This window comes from Lutra lutra, chromosome 16 (assembly GCF_902655055.1).
Source record: "Lutra lutra chromosome 16, mLutLut1.2, whole genome shotgun sequence".
Taxonomy (NCBI): Eukaryota; Metazoa; Chordata; class Mammalia; order Carnivora; family Mustelidae; genus Lutra; species Lutra lutra.
The window spans coordinates 1677509-1699569 of NC_062293.1; the positions used below are offsets into that span (position 1 = coordinate 1677509).

Genomic DNA, 22061 nt, shown 5'->3' on the forward strand with positions numbered 1-22061 from the left:
GGAGAGCAGGGCGGGTGAGCAGGTCGGTGGGGGTGGGAGGTGGGGAGGCCGGCATGGGGCTTCCCCACCCCACCCCACCCTGCCGTGGCTCTCAGCAGAGGCCCCGCACCTCACCACAAGGACGTGGGGGCTCCCCACAGCTCCCTGCAGGGATTCGTCTGGGAGCCCCGGGCTGCATGGGGGCCTCTGTTGGAGCCCAGACACTTGGGGAGTAACTGTGAGGGCTGGGCCACCCCTCCCTGGGGAGCACAGGCCGCGCAAGGGTGTCCTGGCAGCCTCCTCCCTGCTCAGCTTCTCCAGGGCTGGGATCAGGGCAGAGGCGAAGGGTGACAGGAAAAGGGGGGCTGTCTCCTGTCTGCGCAGCCCAGGACTCCCTGGCCGACGGGGCATCTGGGCTGTTCCCGGAGGCTGCTTGGGGTGGCCGAGGACCTGACAAGATCTTGTTCTTGGACACGGGGAGGAAGAAGCCTAGGGTGCCCTGCCTGCCGCCTGTGGGGTGCGTGGGGGCTGGCTGTAGCCCCCTGCCCGTGGCTCCTGTGCCCCCCCAGCCCTCCCGAGCCCCCCGCACCCCCCTGCGGCCCCTCCGCCCGGGCGCGGGCAGGCACAGACCCAGTGCGGGTGGAAGGCCAGACAGCTGATGGCGCCGACGCGCTGGCCCATGAAGCCGTCGTAGTACTTGATGTGGCTGACCAGCTCCCCGCTCCCGCTGTAGACCGCCGTGAACTGGTTCATGGAGCCGCTGCGCACAGGGGGTCGGGGGTGAGCCGGCCGCCGGCCCAGGGATGAAGCATGGGGGGGTGGTGGGGGCAGCTCAGCGCAGGGGGGAGGCAGGCGCGTCCTCTCACTGGGGCACTGTCCCGGACACGGGGCTGACCTGCCCGCCCATCACCCACCCGCCATCCCACAGCGACGTGGCTCCGCAGAGCTCCCGCTCCCAGGCCGGGGGTATTGCCTGCGGTCACGTGGACACCCGGGGCTGACTTCGGGTGCTCTGAGATGGTCGGGGCAGCAAAGGCCCCTCATTTTCTCTTAGGGGCGGCACCTACCAGGCGATCAGGTTTGCTTGAGGGTGGATGTCGAGGGCCGTGAGCCCCTTCACGATCTGAAGGACATTCACAGACTCGGGCATCCGAGGGTCGAAGAAGCGTACGTCCCCGTTGACGCTGCCGGGAAAGGAGAGCTGCTGGCGAGGCTGGGGCAGGCCGGCCCCCGAGGGCTGGCCTCACGAGGTCAGGGGCCCAGGTGCGCATGCACTGCTCAAGGCCAAGGCCGGCCCCGAGTGACCAGCGAGGCGGCTGAGCACAGCAGGAGCCCGCCGCACCGGCCGCAGCGACCAGGCCTGCCACCGAGCCCCCCGGCCTCCTCCCCAGAGCCAGGAAAGGCCCTGCCTCCATGGCGCGAGGCCGCAGCAAGTAGGGGCCCGGGGGCGGGGGGGGGGGCGTGAGTTACTGGTTTCATCTGCAGCCCCGGACGGGATTCTGTGCAGCTGGGCTGCAGTTACAGGATGGGAGGGGGGCGGGCGGGCAGGAGGCCGGGAGGCTGCGAGTCGCCCCTGGAGGCCATCTTTCGTGCCCTTGGTCCCTGGCGGGTGTTGTTCTAAGAGCTATGTCCTGTTTTTGTGCTACAAACAAGGGACAGAGCATCTCTGAAGAAACGGTGGCTCTGTGACGGTCACTGGCATCGGCTGTCCCTTTAACGGGCAAGTGAGCGGGAGAAACGGATTCACGGCAGACGACCGCCCCACGCAGTGGTCCCACAGGAAAGGGCCGGAAGACGCCCGCCCCCTCCCGCGCACACCCTGCAGCCGCCGCCGAGCCGGCCGCCTGCCGCTGCTGCGGGGCTCTCCAACGGGGGACCGACGTGTCCCTGCCCTTCCACAGGCCCTGACCTTTCTGGCCAGTCCCCAAGCACAGGTTAATTACTGCCCGGAAATGCCATCCTTTCCCGGCTGTTCAAATACCAAAGACATATTTTAAATGGAGGAGAAAATAATGTTTTTACAGCAAAATGTCTCATAAATATTCTGTGCTCATTACCTCACACTCATGATGTGGCCCTCGGGGTGCTTCTGGAGGTAGGCCTTCACCACCCAGGCCGTGTGCTCCCGGTACGTCATGACGCGGCTGCGGGGGTCAGGGGGAAGGACGGGGTCAGAGCCTGGACAGCGGCCTGGGCGGGGGAGGGGACAATGGGCTGGCCAGCTGCAGGGGACGGGACAGCGGGCCGACCAGCTGCAGGGGAGGCGGACAGCAGGCTGCCTGGGCAGGGGTGGGGGTCAGCAGGCCGGCCGCTGGCACACACAGCACCGGACAGGAGCTAAGAAGCCGAGGGTGTGACTTCATTTTGAATGTTTATGTAAAGCCCTCAGGGTCTGCTCCCTTGGGGGGGGGGCAGTGGCCTCCACCCCCCCTTCGCCGTCATGTTGGGAGCACGGCAGAGCCGCCCCAGAGCCCCTGGACAGGGCCTTGGACCGTGCAGCTCCCAGCCCACGACACTAAGGGTCAGGAGTGAGAACCCCAACCAAGGGGCAGCTGAAGCAGAGGTCCCTGGTGCAGAGGACGTGCCGCACACGGCAAGCCACGAGTCATAGCTGGGGTGCGCGGGTGCCTGTGTCGCTGCCTCAGCACCAGGGGACCCCAGCCGTACCCTCAGGGCCACTCCATGACCCTCGGCTCTTTCTGGGCAATCTGGGACTTCACTGCCTGCTCAGGGTAGCCAAGACGACGTCTTGATGGAGAGAAAACTCACCCTTTCAAAGCGCGCCACGAGCGGGTTTCCGTGTGCTCACGGCCAGCCCAGAAGGAAACCCCGCTCCCCACACACGATGGCGGCTTTCTGGGGGTGCTGCCTGTTCTCTGTGGGGACCCTTCTGCAGAGAACCTGCAGGGCGTGTGCAGGCCCAGCCGGCACCGGTCCAGCCTCGGGTCTGTCCTGGGAGACCCCGCCGGACGTCGGGCCCAGCACCAGGGCCTCAGCAGCAAACAGCCCGCCCAGCGGTTCGTCCCACGGGCTTCCTTCAGCTCCACGTCCGGCACCTGCCCGTTTGCCCCTTCCTCACCCCTGAAGGCCAGGCCTGGTCAGGCCGTGGCCAGAGATGACACTATCATTTATCAGCCCTGGGGCCCGGGTGAGTGACCACCGGCTGGACCCAAGCACCTCACCTGCCCACAGGTAACAGCACTTGCCCCCCAGTGCCTGGCTCCACCTGGCCCCCGGCCTAGGACTTGCCCCCAGAGCCCGGAACAGCCACAACACGCATGTCGCTCAGCACAGCAAAGGGCCCACGCGGGGACTCCCTGACACTGTCTTCTTGGCTGCCTACCATGCACAGGAGGGAAACTGAGCTCAGGGAGGGCGGTATCTTGCCAGGCCCCTGCCCTGCTCGTTTTCCCCCTCCATGTGCTGTGGAAATGTGGCCTTGGTGGGGGGTGGTGCCCAGTGGGCTGCGGGAGGCTCACTCTGTCTGGGCCCAGAGACCTGGCAGCAACAGGAGTACCTTGTCTGGAGGGTGCTGGGGCCGGGGGGGCAGATTACCATTCGCTGAGGGCCATCCTCCGGTCATAGACGCGGATGGAGCCATCGCCAAGGCCAGCCACGATGAGAGAGCGGTGGGAGTCACAGGACAGGCTTGTCACGCAGCTATCAGCGCCCGTGGGGATGTCCTGGGTGTGGACACAGGGACTGTGGTATGGGCCCCCAACAGCGGCCGGTCATGCCAACACCCCAGCATGGGACCCCTGCCTTCTGCACCAGAGAAGGCTTGGAAGGCCCAGAGAGTCCGAGGGGCCCACAGGGGACCCGAGTGAGTCAGGCCACACCCACCCAAGAGCCAGTCCCCCGTCCCCAGGGCTGCAGCCAGCACACGACTCTGGGAACCGGCTTTTGGTACCAATTAAACTTTCCAGTGTCTCCCTTTTTCCCCAAAGGAAGACAAAACACATTCTGGTAGGAGCGGATCCTCCTAATTGGTTCAGGAGGGGGTCTAGGATCTCTGCCTCTGTAACTGCCTCCCTGGCTCCTGCTGGGGCCGTAAATGCAGGGGTGAGGGATGCCGGGTAGGAGAGCGCATGGGACTAAAGGGACCACAAGAAGGAAAGCACTTTCCCCTCATTAGGGCTTTGCTGCTATCGGGCGCCCGGGGAAGAAATCCCACACATGTGGCTCCTGGTCCGTTGAAGAGGCATCAGGACGAGGACGGCAGCCGCACCTCTGGACACACAGCCTGCTCCGAGGCTTGAAGGGGGCCGGGGGCCGGGGGCCAGGGGCCAGGGACGACCCCCGGGCAGCCGAGCTGAAGACAAGAGCCAGGGGATGGGCTCCTGCGTAGGGGCTGCCGGCATCAGGTGTCCCCACTGCACTGGAGGGCGGCAGGGACTGGCCATCTCTAGGCCCCAGACGCGTGACACAGGCTGACCGTGCCGTTGTAGGACCCGAGCACAGGGCAGAGGGAGGTCGCCTCTGCTCAGGCTGTGGCAGCTCAGACAGCTGTGTCCCCGCCTCACGTCGGCTCCCCATCCCCAGCCCTTCCAGTTCGACCTGGGCCCGTCCTCCTCCGCTGGGTGCCTGTGTGCCTGGGGGCTTGGCGGGAGGCCAGGAGGGCGGAGCTCCTGGGCCTCAAGCCACAGCCAGCACCACCACCCAAAACCTCGGTGGTCCCCAGCTGTCTGCAGCCCTACGACCCCTTCCAGGATGCCTCTGTCAAAACCAATTCTGTCCTTGCTCTGCTGATTAAAACTGGAAATAAAAGATGCTTTAAGAAGCACGCAAATAATTCACCATTCCAATTTAAAATGTGTTCACTCTGCTGCTTCCTGATAGTCCCTAATTTGCATGGGTAAAATACTTTTGGAAACAATTAGGATTAGCATAGGCTTAATCATGCTGTGATACAGGGTCAAAGTGTCGCGATAAATGGGCCGTGAGAGGTAATTAGCGCCTGATGGCGTGAAGGCCCACGACCCCCACTCTCACTTCTCCGGGACAGGGGCCTGTCTGGGGGGGGCAGCAGAGCCGGGAGGCCGGGTGGGGGCTGCGGTTACCTGCACCTTCATCTCCCGGTCCGTGTCCCAGATCCGGACGATACGCACGTCCCCTGAGCTCATGAGGAGGCCGGTCTCCTGCTCCCAGTCCACCACCATCCCAGCTCCTGGACAGACACAGACCATTCCGCCGTCAACTCGGGACCCTGTCCCAGGCAGCCACTCAGCACCATGGAGTGCCTTGCCACCCCAGCCACAGCCCGGTCCCCAACCCCACGGGAGCTCCAGGTTGGCAGTCTGGGGTCCCTGGATCCCCGCCCCGCCCAGAAATCTGCTGCTGGGACAGCACCGTCCTAGGACTGTTGGTTCAAAATGCCCATCGTCCTGGGCACAGTGGGCAGCTGTGCAACTTCATGGCAGGCATGGCGACACTGCTCTCGGCCACGTCAAGGCTTGAGCACGCAGTTTCTCGGGGCTGCGCAGGAGCTCTGCAGAGGCCGAGGAGAGCCCGCCGGGCATGAGGCCCACGCCAGGAACGCGTGGGGTGACTGCAGCGTTCCTAACAGTGGCGTGACAACCTCACGGACGGTCTAGTCAAGCCAGTCTACGCTTTAGATATCCAGGAGAGGTCCCGTACCCACCACCGAGATCAGCAGCTGGCACTTCCCTCCTTTCGTTCTTTTGAAAGGAAGCAAGACTTCAGACCAGTGAAAGCCTTACTTGCCTCCTCTGATCCCGGCTGGACCGTCCCCAGGCCGCGGGCACCTTCCCACACCGGGCTGTGCGCGTCCCCCGCCCAGGCACCCCTGTCCACACACCAGGATGGTTTCCGCCGATGCCACCAATTTTATATGGGGCGTGTTTTCTAGGAACCCGCGTTCCCCTTCCAGGCCACACCGTGCCGACTCCTCCTGCCCCACAGGCTGGGGTCCGGTGGACCACTTAGCATTTATCCATTCCCTGACTCCACACACCTTGGCTGGAGCGGCAACCTCTTCTCGAGGCCGGTGTGCACTTGCGGGGGGGGGGGGGGGGGGGGGCGGTCAGGGTCCCCAGGCAAGGCCGCACCTGCAGCCGCGGCAGAGACCCCCACAGTGGGCTCCCCCAGACCCCGCGGCCACTGGTGTTCCCGCTCTTCTTCCTCCACAGACGCATGTACTGTGATCTGCACTGTGCCACCAAGATCTCTCCTGTTCTATCACTTACGTGATGACCTCATTTGTATGTTTCTTTGGTCACACTTGTCAAGCTCATTTCTGCTGCTCTGCGGCCCCCGTGGCCCTGGGCACCCTGTTCTCCAGGCCTCTCAGGCCAGACCCCATAACGCCTTGTTCTCTTCTACTTTGTTCTTTTTGGGTGGCGGATCTCCCTCCAGGCCCCAGTCTCCCTTCCAAACCCCGGGCTACCCCCTAGGTTCCCCCACGAGCAATGCTGGGCCCTGGAGAGACATCTAAGTGTGGACAACTTGGCCCAGCTGTGGAAGTCTTCCTCTGCAGGGAGACACTGAACCCGTGGGCATAGGGTTTCCTTCTGGTGGATGAGAATGTTCTGGAATATTCTCATGCAGATGGATGGGGTCTTCTTGACCAAATAGTCACCTCCTGGATGTGGACACAGGGCCCCTGGGGCGGTCCCTACTGGCCGCTCTGTGCCAGGACACGACCCCCCCCATGCCAGGGGGCCACACCGAGTGTGCAGACATGGCCAGCGGTGGGGAGGAGCAGACAAGACGGGGCGGGGTGTTCACAATGTGGGGGGTGACTGTGCAGGAAGCTCTCTGACCCAGGAGGGAGGGAGGCAGGTGGGTGCTGAGGGCCCCCAACCCCGGGGGAAGGAGTGTCTGAAGCCCCACTGTTCCTGACCCCATGTTTCCCGGGGCTTGACGTATTTGCTAACATTGAGGACAGAGAGCACGACTTCTGACCTGGGCCCTTTGGTGGCTCCCGTCAATCCTGGGCCCCTCAGCACGTCACCTTTGGAGTCAGGACCCTAGAGCAGTGGCAGGCAGGTGGCCCACGGCATCACTCAAAGTGGCAGCCCTTGGGGAACCAGCCGAGGGACCCTGAGGGTGGTCCTGGGCCGGCCCTGCTGGGATGCCCGGGCAGTTGCCCCAGCCGGTGTCCCAGGGGCCACTCCCTCCACGGGCTAGGGAGGGAGACAGACCCCGTGCCTCTGTGAGGCTCTGGAGCCGCTGACGCAGCAGAGAAGCAAGCAGATGTGACGAGGGATGGACGGCCTGGCACCACGGGGCAGGGACACACACATAGCCAGGCGGCACACAGCCTCGTATGTGGGACACGGACAAGCCTCCACCATGGGGACACACCGGGCTCAAACGGAAGTTTGGTCGAGGCCCCAAAGACCCAAGTCTAAATGGGACTGAAAGGTCAGGTGTGACCCAGGAAAACAATGAAGCTGGACAGGCACGAGTTGGTCACATGGGGGTAGTTACGTCTGCCGGTCTGTGTCCAGCTGGCCTCGGGAAAACCTACATGTCCTCCGGCCCCAGGTCAAGGTGAGGCCCAGGTTTCCTGCAGTGGCTCCAGCCTTAAGGAGCGTTCTTTGTAACGTGTAAAACTCCAAGTCATCTGCTTGGTACGGATTCTGTGAGGGTCTTCTTTAAGAACAGGCGAATTCCCAAGTCCAAAGTGCTGTGGTCAGACCACAGACCCTAGACGTCAGCCTGTAGGCCGTGGCCTTGGGGGAGCAGCGGATGGGAGCACGGGTGCCAGGGCTCCCAGCCTGTCCCAGTGACAGAGCTGGGACAGGCTGCTGACAAGGCTCTCTCCGGGCGGGGACGTGTGTACCGTCCACGCGGCTGCAGAGCATGTGGGCCCCCGGAGGTGTGGACGCATGGGGCGGCCGCCGCGGCAGACAGCACACCGCCTGTGCGTTCAGCCGTCCCTGGCTGGCTGCCTGGTGTCAGCGTCAGCCCCGCCGGGGACTTAGGAGCCGGGCAGTCAGTGAGCATGGAGGCCAGAGGGCATCTGGACGATGGTGTCCATGTCTCGGTCCCATAGTCTGGGGTCACGGGGACAAGTGGAGAGGTTACGCAGTGGCCCTGCACCGGGGGTGAGCCATGAGGGCTTGCTCCGGTTTGCTCTGGGCGGCCAACCCGGGCCCGAGCGAAGAGGCGGGGGGCAGCCTCCTTCCTGCGGCGTTTTCCTCACGGGAGCCCACCCGGGCCAGGGCCGGCTCTGACGCTCTTGTTCTGACTTCATCACTGCTCTGAGGACGCTCTCGGGCGCAGGGAGCTGGGTGTGGGGACCCCAGGCCTCAGCGCCTCCATCGGGTGCAGCGGGAGCGAAGTGCGCGCGAGCTCTGGCTCCTTGTGAGCTCCGGACTCTGGGACGCCGAGCCCGTTCCGGCTGAAAGTAGCAAGTGCTGTGGTCAGAGGACCGGAAAGCCAACCGTGTAATGCGTACTTTGGCCGGCTGCGTCCTCCTGTGTCCCGTGCACCGGACTAGGGACACACACGCTTGCGGGGACAGACGAACGAGACCCCAGAGAGGACGCACAAGGGCCTGAAATGTGGTGAGAGCCATATTCTCTGACCCTGTGACCCTGAGACACACAGCACAGAGGGACAGCTCTGGACGTGGAGCCTCTGGTGCCAGGAAGGCGCTGTCCCTCATCAACGCCAGTTTCCTGATCTGGAACACAGGCACGTGGTGGTCCTGCTCCAGAGGAGGCCACAGCGGGCATGGACGGGAGAGCTCAAGCCCCAGAGTGTTCTGCACGGGATGCTTCTACACGAGGGTCTAGGAACCCTCAACCAACAGGAAGAGGTCATCCCCTTGGGCCCCAGGGTCTCTCGGCCAGCTGGTGGGGTGTGTCCCCCCCGGGGCTGATGCAGGCTCTGTGTATGGCCGGGGGTGTCCGTGCTGTAGGCCACCCTGTGCCGGCTCTGCGTACAGCCTCAGGGAGGTTTTTTAAAAAGCTGAGAACTTGGGCGCCTGGGTGGCTCAGTGGGTTAAGCCGCTGCCTTCGGCTCAGGTCACGATCTTGGGGTCCTGGGATCGAGTCCCGCATCGGGCTCTCTGCTCAGCAGGGAGCCTGCTTCCCTCTCTCTCTCTCTCTCTGCCTGCCTCTCCGTCTACTTGTGATCTCTCTGTCAAATAAATAAATAAATAAAATCTTTAAAAAAAAAAAAAGCTGAGAACTTGGGGTGCCTGGGTGGCTGAGTGAGTTAAAGCCTCTGCCTTCTGCTCAGGTCATGATCTCAGGGTCCTGGGATGGAGCCCCACATCGGGCTCTCTGCTCATCAGGGAGCCTGCTTCCGCCCCTCTCTCTGCCTGCCTCTCTGCCTACTTGTGATCTCTGTCAAGTAAATAAATAAAATCTTTAAAAAAAAAAAAAAAAAAAGCTGAGGACTCAAGCCAGCCCAGCAAACTACAATACCCCAGAGCACACATGACCACCTTCCACATTCCTGGGATGGTTTGGGATGGTTGACCCCCCCTATCCACGGTGGGGCGGGGTGGGCACTTCCCCAAGATGCAGACCCCTAATCTTGCCTGACTTTACCCTGGGTCCAGGCCCCGGCGCACCACCCAATCTGGAACCTGGCCAGAGGGGACTTCTTCCTTACGACGTAGATCCGTGCGGCAGAGACGGGTTACGGTACCTGGGACATGCGGCTCTGAGACGCCAGAGCATCCCAGCCCAGTAAACGGTGGAAACGGACAAATGCGTTAACAGTCTGGATCCCTGTAACACCGCGGCCAGTCCAGACCGCCCGCCGAGGACCCGGTCATGTGGACTGAACCTGGGGACCTGCCGCCCCCAACCTGAGGCAGACCCAGGGGAGCTGTAGTTCTGGAGCTCTGAGGCGGAGGGGCCTGTCCCCTGGCGCAGGGGAGAACCTCGGGCCTGTGGCCAGGTGTTCCCATTCTCTCTTCCGGGACGTCCATGCTGAGCCTCCCTGTGGCGTCCGGCCCCGTGAAGGCCTGCACCGCGGGGGCTCCCGTCTGTGTCCCGCCCACTCCGGATTCTAGGTCTGCTGCGCTGCTGGAGGAACTGGAGCCGCCATCAGCTCCTGCTCTGGCGCACACCGAGCACAGGCTGGGCAGCAGCTCCAGGAGCACCCGGCTCAAGGCGCCTCTGCCGGAGCCATCATGGCTCTCCCGTGGCCCTCAGCCGGCTTCCGAGCTGCTCCCAGCTGATGAATCTTAACGCCAAAGACCCAAGGCTGATGTCGCCGTTCACACGCACCAGGCGGGACGATGTGTTCTTGGATCTCGGGGGTGCTGAGGTGCAGAAGGGCCCCAGCCTTGTCCCGTCCCGGGTTCTGTCCACAGCAGCAACCCCAACGAACCCCCAAGCAGCTGAAACGGCTAAACCAGGCGCCGTCCGGCCTCTCGCCTTCCCCAGCTCCATCCGTGGAAGGTGGTCCTCTGGCTTTTCTCTAGGTCTCCAGAGACGGTGACCCTGTCATTTCTCCTTCTGGAAGAGCAGAAGCCTGTCTCCTGTTGTCTGGTGCTTCCTCTCCAGAGCCTTCACACAGACAATGAGCTCCCAGAATGGTTCACAAGACACTGAACCGTGAGTCTGAGATCTGAAGGCCCTTTTCGTTCTCAGCTCCTCAACCCCTCGCTGTGGCAGCTCAGGGGCCCCCAGACCCACGGCCTCGTCTGCCCCCCTGCGGAGAACGCAACCAGCTCCTGCAAAGGGCTGTGAGACACAGGCCAGGACAAAGGCTCTCCGCGCTTAGACCTGACCCCGTGAGTCACAGGTCAGGGTCACATGTGCGTCTGGGTCTGCGAGCCCCGTTTCTTCATGAGGTACCCACAGGTGGACATTACGAGAGAAAAGCGACGGTCAGTTGGGATCGTTCAGGTTTTCCGTTTGCTAACCCGGCTCGACAGCTCTGTGTCCACGGCCAGCCACGTGTGGGAGTTCTGCTGGCTCTGAAGCTTATATATGGGTTTTTCAGGTGGAGACAGATGCTTTAAGAAAGTTCTGATTAAATTCTGAAAAAAAAATGATTGTTCAAAAGTTTAGGTGGAAAAACCAGTCTCGATCTGGAACTTCTCTGCTTTCATGAAACCGAAATGCTCTTCCTGGTGTCCGGCCTGCAGAGCTGCGTCTGGGGGTCCGGGAGGCGGTAGTGGCCACACCCTGCCTCCAGGGGGTGCTGTCGGGTCATCCTCCGTCCTGACCGAGGCCAGCCCAGCGCCGCCGCCTGCAGAGCACCGTCCTTGAGAGCTGCAGGAGCCCCCAGCAAGGCAGCGCAGCAGAGGGGAGGGATAAGGTCCCGAGCCCGCGGGACGCAAGTCCCCATGTTTGGGATAAAGGGGCCCAGGAGGTGCAACCACGAGGCCTCAGACCCGAGGGAGCTTCCTCTCAACGGCTTTCCTTCCAACTTCTTCCCAGCGCCTTCCACAGCTACCTGACTCGTCCTGTAACCTCTGCACGCCCGCTGGCTGATGCTCTTTTAGATGGGAGGGGACGGTGTGCATGGGACAGATATGCAAAGTCACAGCCCTAACCGTCTGACGGCCCCAAAGAACTCCATGGGTGTGAGAACAAAAGCCACCAGTTCAGGAGAGAGGCCAGGCGGGATCCCACCGCCGCCAGGGCGGTCTCAGGGAAGAGAGAAGGCACTCCTGTCCCTGCTTACGGCGGTCGGGACACACTGAGGCCTCTCAGGCCAGACCTCCGCGGACACAGGGATCACAGGTTTCACATGGGGCTACTCAGCAGTCACGCAACCCCAAAGGGCAGGAAGAGCACTCAAGTACAAAGAAGCAGGGGAGGGGCAGGTGGGGGCAGCCCAGGCCACAGGGTGCCACGGTCCCAACCGCAGGGGCTGACCTCGCCCAATATGGACCCGACAGATGAGGAAACTCAATTACCAGGGTTTTTGGGAATCGGAAGGGGCTTTGGCACATCGCAAAACCCAGCCACCTGTGCCACGAGAACTTCCAAGTGCCCGAGCGCTCGTCAGTGCCGCCACGAAGTCCGCTGCGGCCGACCCCGGGGGCTTCTGAGGGCGAAGGTGCCGTCGGCTCGGGCGGCTCGGGGGCCAGAAGGGCACGGGGCCAGTGTGGCCAATAGCAGGAGCTGCCTGGCAGCTCCACCAGTGGGGGGACGGGGGCGGAGGAGCACTGAGGGGGCCCACCTGGTTCTACCTCAGGACATGCGCACGCGGTGGGTGTCTGTGTGCACGTGAGTGCGCCCAAGGGTGTGCGTGTGTGCACATGTCAGCCAGAGGGACCGCAGGCCGAGGGCACACGGACCCTGCTCCCGGTTCACCTGCCTCCCGTGAGAAATGGCGCCTCCTCCTCACAGACTGCGGATTCCGACCTCCAGTGAGCGGTCAGAGTGGATCTGGCCGCGGAGTGAGGGCCTTCCCAGCTGGCGGTGCTCTAGCCGCCTGGTCACCCCGAGTTCCCTGGGGGCGCGGGTGTTCTTCGAGGACGTTCCCAGGCACGCGTCTCATGGCTGGTGGATGCGGTAGGCCGGCGTGTCTCTGCAGACAGCTCGTAGGCCCGGCTGGAGCCCCGTGTGGGGTGGGTGGCTTTGCGCACCTGTGTGGTGACCTGGAGCGGGGTAGGTCCCCCAGACCACGGCCAGCACTCAGAAGGGTCCTGCCTCGTGCTGCGGTGCGTGCCCCAGACATTGAAGAGCAGTGGCCATGGGAGTGGCTTGTGGTAGCCTCACTCCGTGTCTCTTTACGTGTCTCCCTAGGGTTGCAACCCAGACCTCGGCTGGCTGTCGTGTCAGAGGCCAGGACTGGGTTCGGGCCGGGCAGGGAAGGAAGCCAGCGGCCAACAGGCACAAGGTGACTAGTGGTTGGCACGAGGGCCGGAATGCCAGCAGACGTGACTCTTGGCTACAGAGCTTAGATCCCAAGACGGGAGTCCCAGTCAGGGTGGCTGTGGCCAGGAGCACCTGGGCCCGTTCTGTCCTGACCTGTAGAGCAGCTGTCCCCCTGGGCTTCCCACCCCTCTCATCCTTCCAGTGTCTCAGGAAGAGCAAAGGAAATAACCATTTGCTAAGCCCATGGCTGCCTGGCTACAAGGCAGAGGACAGGACCAAACCGTGGCTCTGTAGCGGCGGAGAATCGGGGTGCCCCCCAGCCCCCTCCTCGGCGGAGAATCGGGGTGCCCCCCAGCCCCCTCCTCCGACTTACTGATAAAGACCGGGAGGCTAGACCCTTGCCTGCTGCTCCTGGCCCCTTCCCAACTCCGCCTCTCCTGGGGAGATTTCCGAAAACCTGGGGGAGGGGCGGGACCAGTAGGACATGCATGTGGACACCTGTGGAACCCACTAGCCAGTCAGGCCTGCAGTGGACAGCTGGGGCCAGGAGCGGCTCTCCGCACCCCAAGTGACACGTGGGGTTTCCTGACGGGCAGGAATAAGTGGAGGGGTGCCTCGAACCCAGATCGTCCCCTCGGCCCTGCTTCCTCTGCTCCCAGTTAGACCCCCCACCACACCCGTGAGCCATGCGCCCTGGCGTCCCTCACCCTGGCTGAAGCAAAGGAAGCGGCGTCGTGGGTGAGACAGTTCTTGGGGTCTGGAAACCACACCCGCATCGTTTGGGGGCAGAGAGGTGGTGGTTGCAAAATGAATTGGGAAACAATGTACCCCAAGCCATCGGAGGGCTCCCGCTCTCCCGTCCTCTGGCCTGGCCCTGAGCCCCTGCCACGTCCACACAGGGGTCTCTGGCTCTGTGTGCAGGGGCTGGAGGGGTGGCTAGGGCCTGGGGGGTGTCACCTGCTGGACGGCAGTGGGAAGTGAAGAACCAGAAGCCTCGTCTTCATGGTCAGCACCAGCAGAGCAAGCAGCGAGCACGAGTGCCCGGGTCAGGGTCGGGTGCCACGGGGCATCATGGGATGGCAGAGCTGCCGGCACAGTGGGAGGCAATGGGGTCCGAGGGGGAGACAAGCCTTTGCTCTAATTCGGGAACACTGAGACCACAGTGGAAGGACATGGTGATTGTCGCTTCGTCATGGGACCTGGGCTGAAGGGCCCAGGCCACACGGAGGTGGCCATGCTGGGGCTTTAGGAGGGGTGGGGGACAGACGTGGATGACTGTTTTATTCCAAAGACAATTTAAAAACAGCGACATTGTAAAGCAGCCCACAAAGAGCTTTCTGCCCGGAGCCGCCCGTGCTGGGGTTGGGGGCCTTTCCCTCGTGAGGTCACCTCCCAGGGGCAGTGACTCCTCGGGACAGGTGCTGGGACGGAGGGAAGAGCAGGAGCCACGGAGATGACTGGCTATGACGAGCACAGCCACGCGATGACAGGACACAGACGGGGCCGTGTGGGAAGTGCACAAAGTCGCAGCAAGGCCAGGCCGGCCATGCAGGGGCAGGAGGACGGAGTCGCTTTCCCTGTCCATTTAGTGACAAGGACCCCGATCCCCACAGCTGGGCTTCTCGGGAACCAAGACCGGAAACACTGCCAACATGCAGCAGCAACACAGCGGGCCCTCGGAGGAGACGAGCTGCCGGTCCAGATCCTGCTCCAGCCCCCGGACGACCGGCCTGCGGGGCGGCGTGTGGACCCACCCCACGGGCAGCACACACAGCTGGTCAGCTGCGCCGCGGCCACGTCTGCTCAGCTCAGCTCCCAGAGACCCTCTGTGGGCCCCGTGCGGGCGGGGCCAGCGTCCTCGGCCTCCACCACCGGCCGGCACACCCACCTGCGGGGCACTGTCCTGCCCTCAGGGAATCCCTCCAGAATGAAGCACAGAGCGCAGGTCCTCTCCCAGCCATGGGCCGTGCCAACGGGGAGGTGGGGCAGGGGCGCGCCTCAGGCGGGCCATGGCCACGGGGGCAAGGAGGCCAGCTGGCTTATGGTCTTGGCACTAGGAAGGTGGCCTGGGGGGAGCCCCCCAAGGGGGATGTGGCGGCTGAGCCCCCAGGAGGACCCACCTCTGGTTGTCGGCAACATGTCCGAGAGCCCCTGCCAAGCAGTCACCATCTCTGGGTTCTTTTCCAAATCTGCGAAGTTCTTCCAGACTCTGATGGCGCCGTCATCTTGGGGAGAGAAGAGCAGGAGGTGAGAACACGGGCCTGGCCGCGGGGGCGTGTGGAGGAGCCCCCTGGGTGACAGGTGCCGTGCCACGAGACAGGAGACCACGCGGTCTCTGTGAGGCGGCCCAACGCAGCAGCAGCGGGGCTGTTCCTGGGAGGTCCGTCTCCTCCCGGGCATCCTCCCATCACGGGGGAAGCCGCAGCAGGGGCGCTGAGGGAACACTACCCTCGACCTCTGAGCCCAGGCAGCCCCCCTTCCCTCCAGTGATGTTCTCGGCAAAAAGCCAGGCCTTCCGTGGCACCCCTTCCTGTCTGCTCCACACAGGTGGGCCCTCAGTATGTGGCCCACAGGCTCCCCACATGAGGAGGTGGGCTGGCCGCCTCCCACCCGCCCCCCATGACCCTCAGCACAGAGCCCTCGTGCTCTCCTGTGAGCCTGAGCAGCGTGAGCGAGTGGCCTCGCCCCGTATCCACCCCCCCGGCGGTGCTCACAGCCCAGCCCAGCCCTGCTCTCTGACGTGCTAGCCCTCACGTGTGTTCTTCGGCACCCCCCAACCTGGGCTATGACCACTCGCCTCACAGCACAGACGGAGGATGAGGTCACTTGGGCCTGCTGACACCCGTCCTGCCCCTGGCCTCTGTGACTGTGAACTTTTCCTGGTCTGGACCCCAAGCCCTTGTGCTCCTCCACCACAACCCCCTGCGGACCCGCTCCTGCGCCCGCTGTGCCAGGAAATCACTCTCTCCCCACCCCCCTGGCGCTCAGAGGTGCTCAGTGTGACCTGTCCTACAGTCCGCGGAGCCGTCCTGGCCCCCCACTGCCCCGGGTGCCGGGCCGCTCCTTCACTCTCACACCTGCAGCGGAAGCAACTGCTGTGGCTTGACTTCATCTGGTCCTGAGCAGGCGCTGCCTGGGAGAGAGGCCACCAGCAGGACCTTTCCCCACGGACACAGCAGGGCCCAGGAATGCTCTGAAGAGGGGGAGGCAGCCCGCCCAGTGCAGTCAGCTCAACCATGTTGATGGCTCAGGAGCTCAGGCCTAACACAGGCCAGGGACAGGGCCAGGTCCGGCCAGGCCAGGGACATGCCCAGGATAAGACGGGCCAGGCCCAGGGAGAGGATAGGACGGGCCAGGGCAGGCCATGATGGGAACATGCCCAGGACAGTTAGGGCCGGGCCCAGGGCAGGATGGGGCGGGGCAGGCACCGCGGGAGCAGCCTGCACGGCCACCTTTGCCCTCTTCTTGCCTCGTGCATCCCCATTCTCCCTTCCCGCCAGTCCCACCCCAGGGCCTGTCATCCCCGAAGGAGATGCAGTTAGGCCAGTGGTGACGTCTCACCCCCCACAGACAGTGAGGTCTTGTCTTCAAATGGCTAAAGGAGACGCTGTCCCCCGGAGTGGCTCACTGGGAAGCCTGTGGCAGGGAGGGGTGAAGTGGAGACATTCCAGACCCAGAAAGCAAGGGTGAGGCCCAGCACTGGCAGCGGCCCGCCAGGAGGCAGGAGCCTGGCCCACAGGGGAGCCGGACGCACGGTGGCACAGTGGGGAGGGCCAGAGACCCCTGGGGAGCCGAGGCAGCACCTGCTGCCGTCATCCTCTGTGCTTGGGACCCCTTCTCCCTTCAGCCTCGCCTCCAAGAGCATCGTAGAGGCCACAGGAAGAGGCTGACGGGGCCTTCCTGGTCAGGGGAGGGCCGGGGGTCCCTGGACACTGCCAGGCACCGGTCACCTGCTGGCCCTGTTGTCTGCGGGTGAAGCCTGCTTTGTCGGAAACCTCCCACCTCTTCCGTGATGGTGCGTTTCACCGCAGCCGGTGCCCTCTGCCAGAGCAACGCTCAGGGTCAGAAAAGGCTGTGTGTGAAGACGTGCGGGGTCCCCACGCTGGGTTTGGGGCCCGGGGCCCGGCCCCGCACACCACACTCACCTGTGGCCGTGAGCAGCAGCGAGCAGTCCTGGCCGTTCAGGTACTCCATGGCCGTGACCCTGGTGTACCGAGGGTTCCCGTTGTGGAAGTAGTCCAGCTTCTCCCCTTTCTCCCAGTCCCAGAAACTTCAGGGAAGGAGAGAAGATCAGTCGTCAGGGAAATGCAAACCAAAGCCACAGGGCGATTCCCCCTCATGCCTGCCAGGGCGTCCACTCTCATGAGCCACGAGCTCTGGCAGGATGTGGACAAGCAGCCTGTGTGTCCAGGGGGTCCGTCACGGGGGTACCACGGGGCCCGGAGTCCCACTGCTGGGTGTGCTGAGACATCCGTCCGCCCACATTCAAGCCACCAATGGGGGGACGACTGTGATAATGACACAGGTACATAGCGAAAGAGCACATGTGTCTGGGAGACCCCGAGCAAATGAACAACATTGCATATCACGGTCCTAATTTCACTCGCCCGCAGAAGCCTTAATGAAGATTCGCTTTTATTTTAAAGGGAACTGTTGGGGCGCCTGGGGGCTCAGTGGGTTAAGCCTCTGCCTTCGGCTCAGGTCATGATCCCAGGGTCCTGGGATCGAGCCCCGCATCGGGCTCTCTGCTCAGCGGGGAGCCTGCTTCCCTCCCTCTCTCTCTGCCTGCCTCTCTGCCTGCTTGTGATCTCTGTCTGTCAAATGAATAAATAAAATCTTCAAAAAAAAAAAAAAAAAGACCTGTTAAAAATATAAAGAAAGAGATGTGTGTTTCAGAGCAGACCCGAATCCGAGATAAAACCGAGGTCCTCTGGCATCGGGTAGAAGCCACTCGGGGGCAGATCTCTAAGACTCTGCTGCTGTGATTTACATCCACTTCCTTTTCTAACAAAATCAAACCCAATATATCATCAAGGCAGACTTCGTTCTGTTTTATGTTTTGCCTTCTTCTAAGTTAAAACTGGACATATGTTTTACAAAATAAAAGCAGAGCCTGACCATATGAACATATTGAAAAAACAAATGTGGAAATGACCCACGTGTCCATTGCTGGATGGATGATAAAGCATGGTCTGTCCACACACGGGCTGTCACCTGGCCTGCGCAAGGGGGACATTATGACACCTGCCACAGACCTCAAGGGCCTTGTGCTCAGTGGGAGGGGCCGGACACACAGGGCAGGTGAGGTCACTGGGGCCTCAAACTCGGGACAGACAGCGGATGGCTGGCGCCGGGGAGCGTAAGGCGGGCTTAGGGACCGATGGGGACAGCTTCAGTTTTACAGGACAGAGAGAGCTCTGGAGGCGGATGGTGGCAGCTACGTGGCCTTGTGAATGCTCCTGGTGCCCCCGAACAGCGCGCTTACACACGGTTACGGCGCTGAATTTCTGTGCATTTTGCAGGATAAAGCAAAGAGGAGGAACAGAGGTGAGAACACCCCAGATGTCGTCCCCCGCGATGCGGTTATGTTCTCCACGGAAACAGGGCGAGGCCTACTTTGAGTTAAAGTCAGTGTCTACGCGCCCCACAGGAGGTAGCAGGAGTGAGGCCCTTGTAGGTGCGTCTCCGGCTCGGTGTGGTTTTGGGGAGCCCGTGACACCGGAGTGCCCGTCCCCACCCGCCCATTCCTCTGCGCGTTCCCGAGCCCGGCCCCGTCTGCCCCCCAGAGGGCTTGTGGCTGTTGCGGGCACCCTGCCTACCAGATGCTGTCTTTGTCAGCCACGGCCACACACGGCGTAAAGGGGTGGAACTTGACCACGGAGGGGACGCCGGGGTTCCTGTTCAGAAAGATCTGGTCGTCCAGTTTTGCGATACCTGCCCGAAGAGACACAGCGACGGGCCTCAGCGTCCGGCGCCCGGGGCCGATGTCACGCCACTGGGGCCGAGGCCGCGTCTCCTGTCCAGGGACCCGGGAGGCTGCCGGGGACACACAGGCCAAGCAGGGGGTCGGACGAGGGTCTGGCTCCTCGACCTCAGGGTCCCCCCACATTCCCCAGAGTGAGGCAGACACACGGCGAGTTCTCGGTCGGCGCTTGTCAACTCGCACGCGCAAGGACTCCCGAGCCGAGCTCAGAGCAGCGCGACGGGCCGGGCTGGTGAAGAAAGCCAAGGGCAGCGGCTTCTGGCTTAGCCCTGGGTGGCAGCCTCAGGCACGTGCGCAGCCAAACCCGGGGGCCCCTCAGCCCTTGGGAGGGGGGCCCTGAATCACCACAGATCACAGGGGAACCGGATGGGCCCCACACACCAGCCCCGGGGAAGGAGCCCCTGGGGCTTTGAAGGAGCCTGTTTTAGAGAAACAGAAGAGGCTAAAAAAAGCCAAGGTCAAGGCAGGCTCAGATGCGCCTCCGGTGGCTGGTGGATACGTGGCTGATCTGGCACCCCATGACGTGGTGGCCTCGGGTGCCTGCTGCCCCCGGTACTCTGGAGCGTGCTGGCGCTGGCTTCACGATGGTTTCGGTCCTTCATCCCCCTCCCCCGCATTACAACAGCAAACACTGGGAACCACCTGACAACAAGGTTGAGGGCAGTGTGACAGCGGCAAAGAGGCCCCAGAGGCTGTGCCCGCAGCAGTGACGCTCTTCCCCGGAGTGGCCCTCACCCTGGGCCGTGGGTTTCTGTGGGGAGGTCTAGACTGCGGGATACTGGGAGATGCTGGGGACACCTGGGTCCCAGGTTAGGGTGCACTGTGCATACGTGACAACACGGGTTCTGCTCGCCAAGGTGGCTGGGGTGACGCTGGGCACAGGTCACCTGGCTGACCTACAGGCCCCTTCCCGTCCCTCCCGGGTGCACAGCGGCTCTCAGACAGAATGCTGCAGGCGGAGTGCAGAGGGGGACCGTGGTGTCACCAGCGTCCCCGTCTCTGGTGGCTGGGGCCACCGCACAGACTGCTCCATCTCCAAGTCCCACCAGCTGACGTCTCTAGCAGCGGCGTCAGGCGCTGCCCTTACTGTGTTCTAACAAGGAGGCATCTTCTTCCCACAAAGACTGGAGAAGAGAACTCCTGACTGGTTTACGAGGAGTCACTTGTTTTGTCTGGAGAGCCAGCTGCTTCTAGAGCACCCAGCTCCGTCCGCCCCCCGCGCCGGCCGGTTCTCTCCCGGAGAAGGCAGCCGTGGCTGCAGCAGGCCCTGGCCACGCATTCACGTGGTGACTGCAGGGGCAGCAGACACCCAATTCCGGGACACTAGAGCTGCCAGCAGCCCCGCACAGAGGCACGGAGTTATGAGTAGCTGAGATTAGTTTTCGGCAGAAGTAACTGCACATGCTAACGAAACACGGCCCCAAGGCAGTTTGCGGGGAGCACGCAACACGGCCGGCAGGGCACGTTAGTGGCCTCTAGCGTCGCCGCCTGTGTGCTCAGGGGCACGGGGCGTGCCGGCTGTGGCTGCCCAGCCCCGCATGTCTGCAGGGACAGCCTGCCTCGTGGGCCCTTAGCCCCAACTTGAAAATCGTCACAACTGTAGAGGACAGAGAGGCAAGGTCAAAACAGTCCATCAGCAGAATGGCCGAGAGCCCGTGACTTCCTGCTCTGGGCAGGGGCCGGGCAGCGTCGGTCCACCGTCTGGCTCCCCAGGAGATGTGATCGCACCCGTCTCTGTGCACCCAGGACCACGGGACTGAGTCAGCCACAGGGGCTGGGCCCTTATGGCGGCCCGTCCCCGGAGAGAGAAGGAGGGGAGAGGCTGCCTGGCATCCCTGTCCCTGACCCCACCACGCGATAGAGGCCTGAGACCGCCCCTCCCTCCCTGCCTCGTGCCCCGGGCGTGTGGCCCAGCCCTGACCGCAGCCCCTCTGAGGCCGCCTCCACACGGGTGAGGCTGGGGGCACGCACAGGGGCAGTCTGGCGTGTCTCAGCAAATCTGGTCACAGGTTTGGAAACTGGCCCAAGTGCAGCTTTGGTTGACAGAAAGTGATTGTCCCGGGGACAGGTGGGGACCAGCTGGACACGACCAGGGCCTCATGCCTGTCTTGTGTCCCCAGAGAGAGCACGGGGAGGGGGGTGGGGCGCTCGCTCCTTCCCCTCTGGAAACGGCAAAACACCCCAGCCACGTGCCCATGAGAGGCCACCAGCCACCAGCCGGGGCTTCCCTTGGGGAAGAATGGCAGAGGGCACTCGGGGGGTCCTGGGGCCCAGGGCGCACCCCCAGCCTCAGGACCCCGTCTGCACCCCGCACCACGGCGGGCGGGCGCCTGCGTCACTGAGGGCCCTCGGAGACCCCCCCCACGAATCCGGGCGGCTTACCCTTCTGGATGAGCTGCCGCGCCTGCTGTCTGACCTGCGTGTTGCGGAGAAACCGCCACTCGCGCTCCTTGCGGATCTGACTCTCCAGGTCGTGCTCCTCCGGGATCTTCAACAACAAAAACACAGCGTGAGCCTCGGCGGGAATGGCTACAGCGCCGTGTGTCAGTGCGCCTCACAGACGCTGCGCCTGTCCTAACGGGAGGTCTGCGGCCACCCTGCGCCCCGCTCGCCCGTGGGTAACGCCTTCCCAGCAGCCCCTGCTCCCTCCGGGTCCCTGGTCACGCTTCAGTGACTCTCACAGCACCTCACACTGCTCGCTGTCAGTACGTTTGTTATGGGGTCTGGGGTCAGGGACTGTGACTCGGAAAGCCCATGGGACGGCCGGCCTCCCTTAGCCGCGAGCTGTCTGTCCACTCGTCTACACGCTGCTTTAGCCGCCGTGCTGCTGCGCGCTCGGCGGACGGAGCGTAGGGCGAATGTGACTTTTACACGCACGCGCCGACTCGTTTACTGTGGAGCTCTGGACCCAAACCCGCCGTGTCTCCAAGTACTGACCCTGTGCCCGAAAGAAAGTCCGGGTTCTCGGGTCTGGCCAGAGCACCCGCTGCCCGCCGGGAGGTACAGAGTATGACCGGCGGGACCGCAGGGTCCAGGGGCTGACGGAGTGCCAGGGTGGACGGCAGTGGAGACTCAGGGACACCCCAGTCCTGGAGGGTCATGCACTGTCTACTCCTAGGAGCCCAGTGCCCTGACAGGGGCAGCTGGGCGGCCACTTCCGAAGCAGACAAGGAGACTCTGGGAGAAGGAACCAGCGGGATTCTGCAGGACGTGCCTGTCGGCCTGAGCGCGCTGAAAAGAAGGGGGATGTGCTCTGGGACTTTTGCCCACGTTCCTTCTCTGATGCGGAGAACCAGGGCTTCTCGCTTAACAGAAAGGGCGTTAGGGCAGCAACA

General features: G+C 63.3%; 1 protein-coding gene across 1 annotated transcript in view; it reads right to left on the minus strand.

The window, feature by feature from the left end:
* RPTOR (regulatory associated protein of MTOR complex 1) overlaps positions 1 to 22061 on the minus strand; it is a 315386-nt gene that overhangs the window by 1787 nt on the left and 291538 nt on the right. The window contains 9 exon segments of the mRNA XM_047708089.1: positions 610 to 739; positions 1047 to 1163; positions 2037 to 2123; positions 3535 to 3662; positions 5040 to 5146; positions 14864 to 14968; positions 16889 to 17013; positions 18563 to 18677; positions 21109 to 21214. Coding sequence (XP_047564045.1) covers positions 610 to 739; positions 1047 to 1163; positions 2037 to 2123; positions 3535 to 3662; positions 5040 to 5146; positions 14864 to 14968; positions 16889 to 17013; positions 18563 to 18677; positions 21109 to 21214 — 1020 coding nt within the window.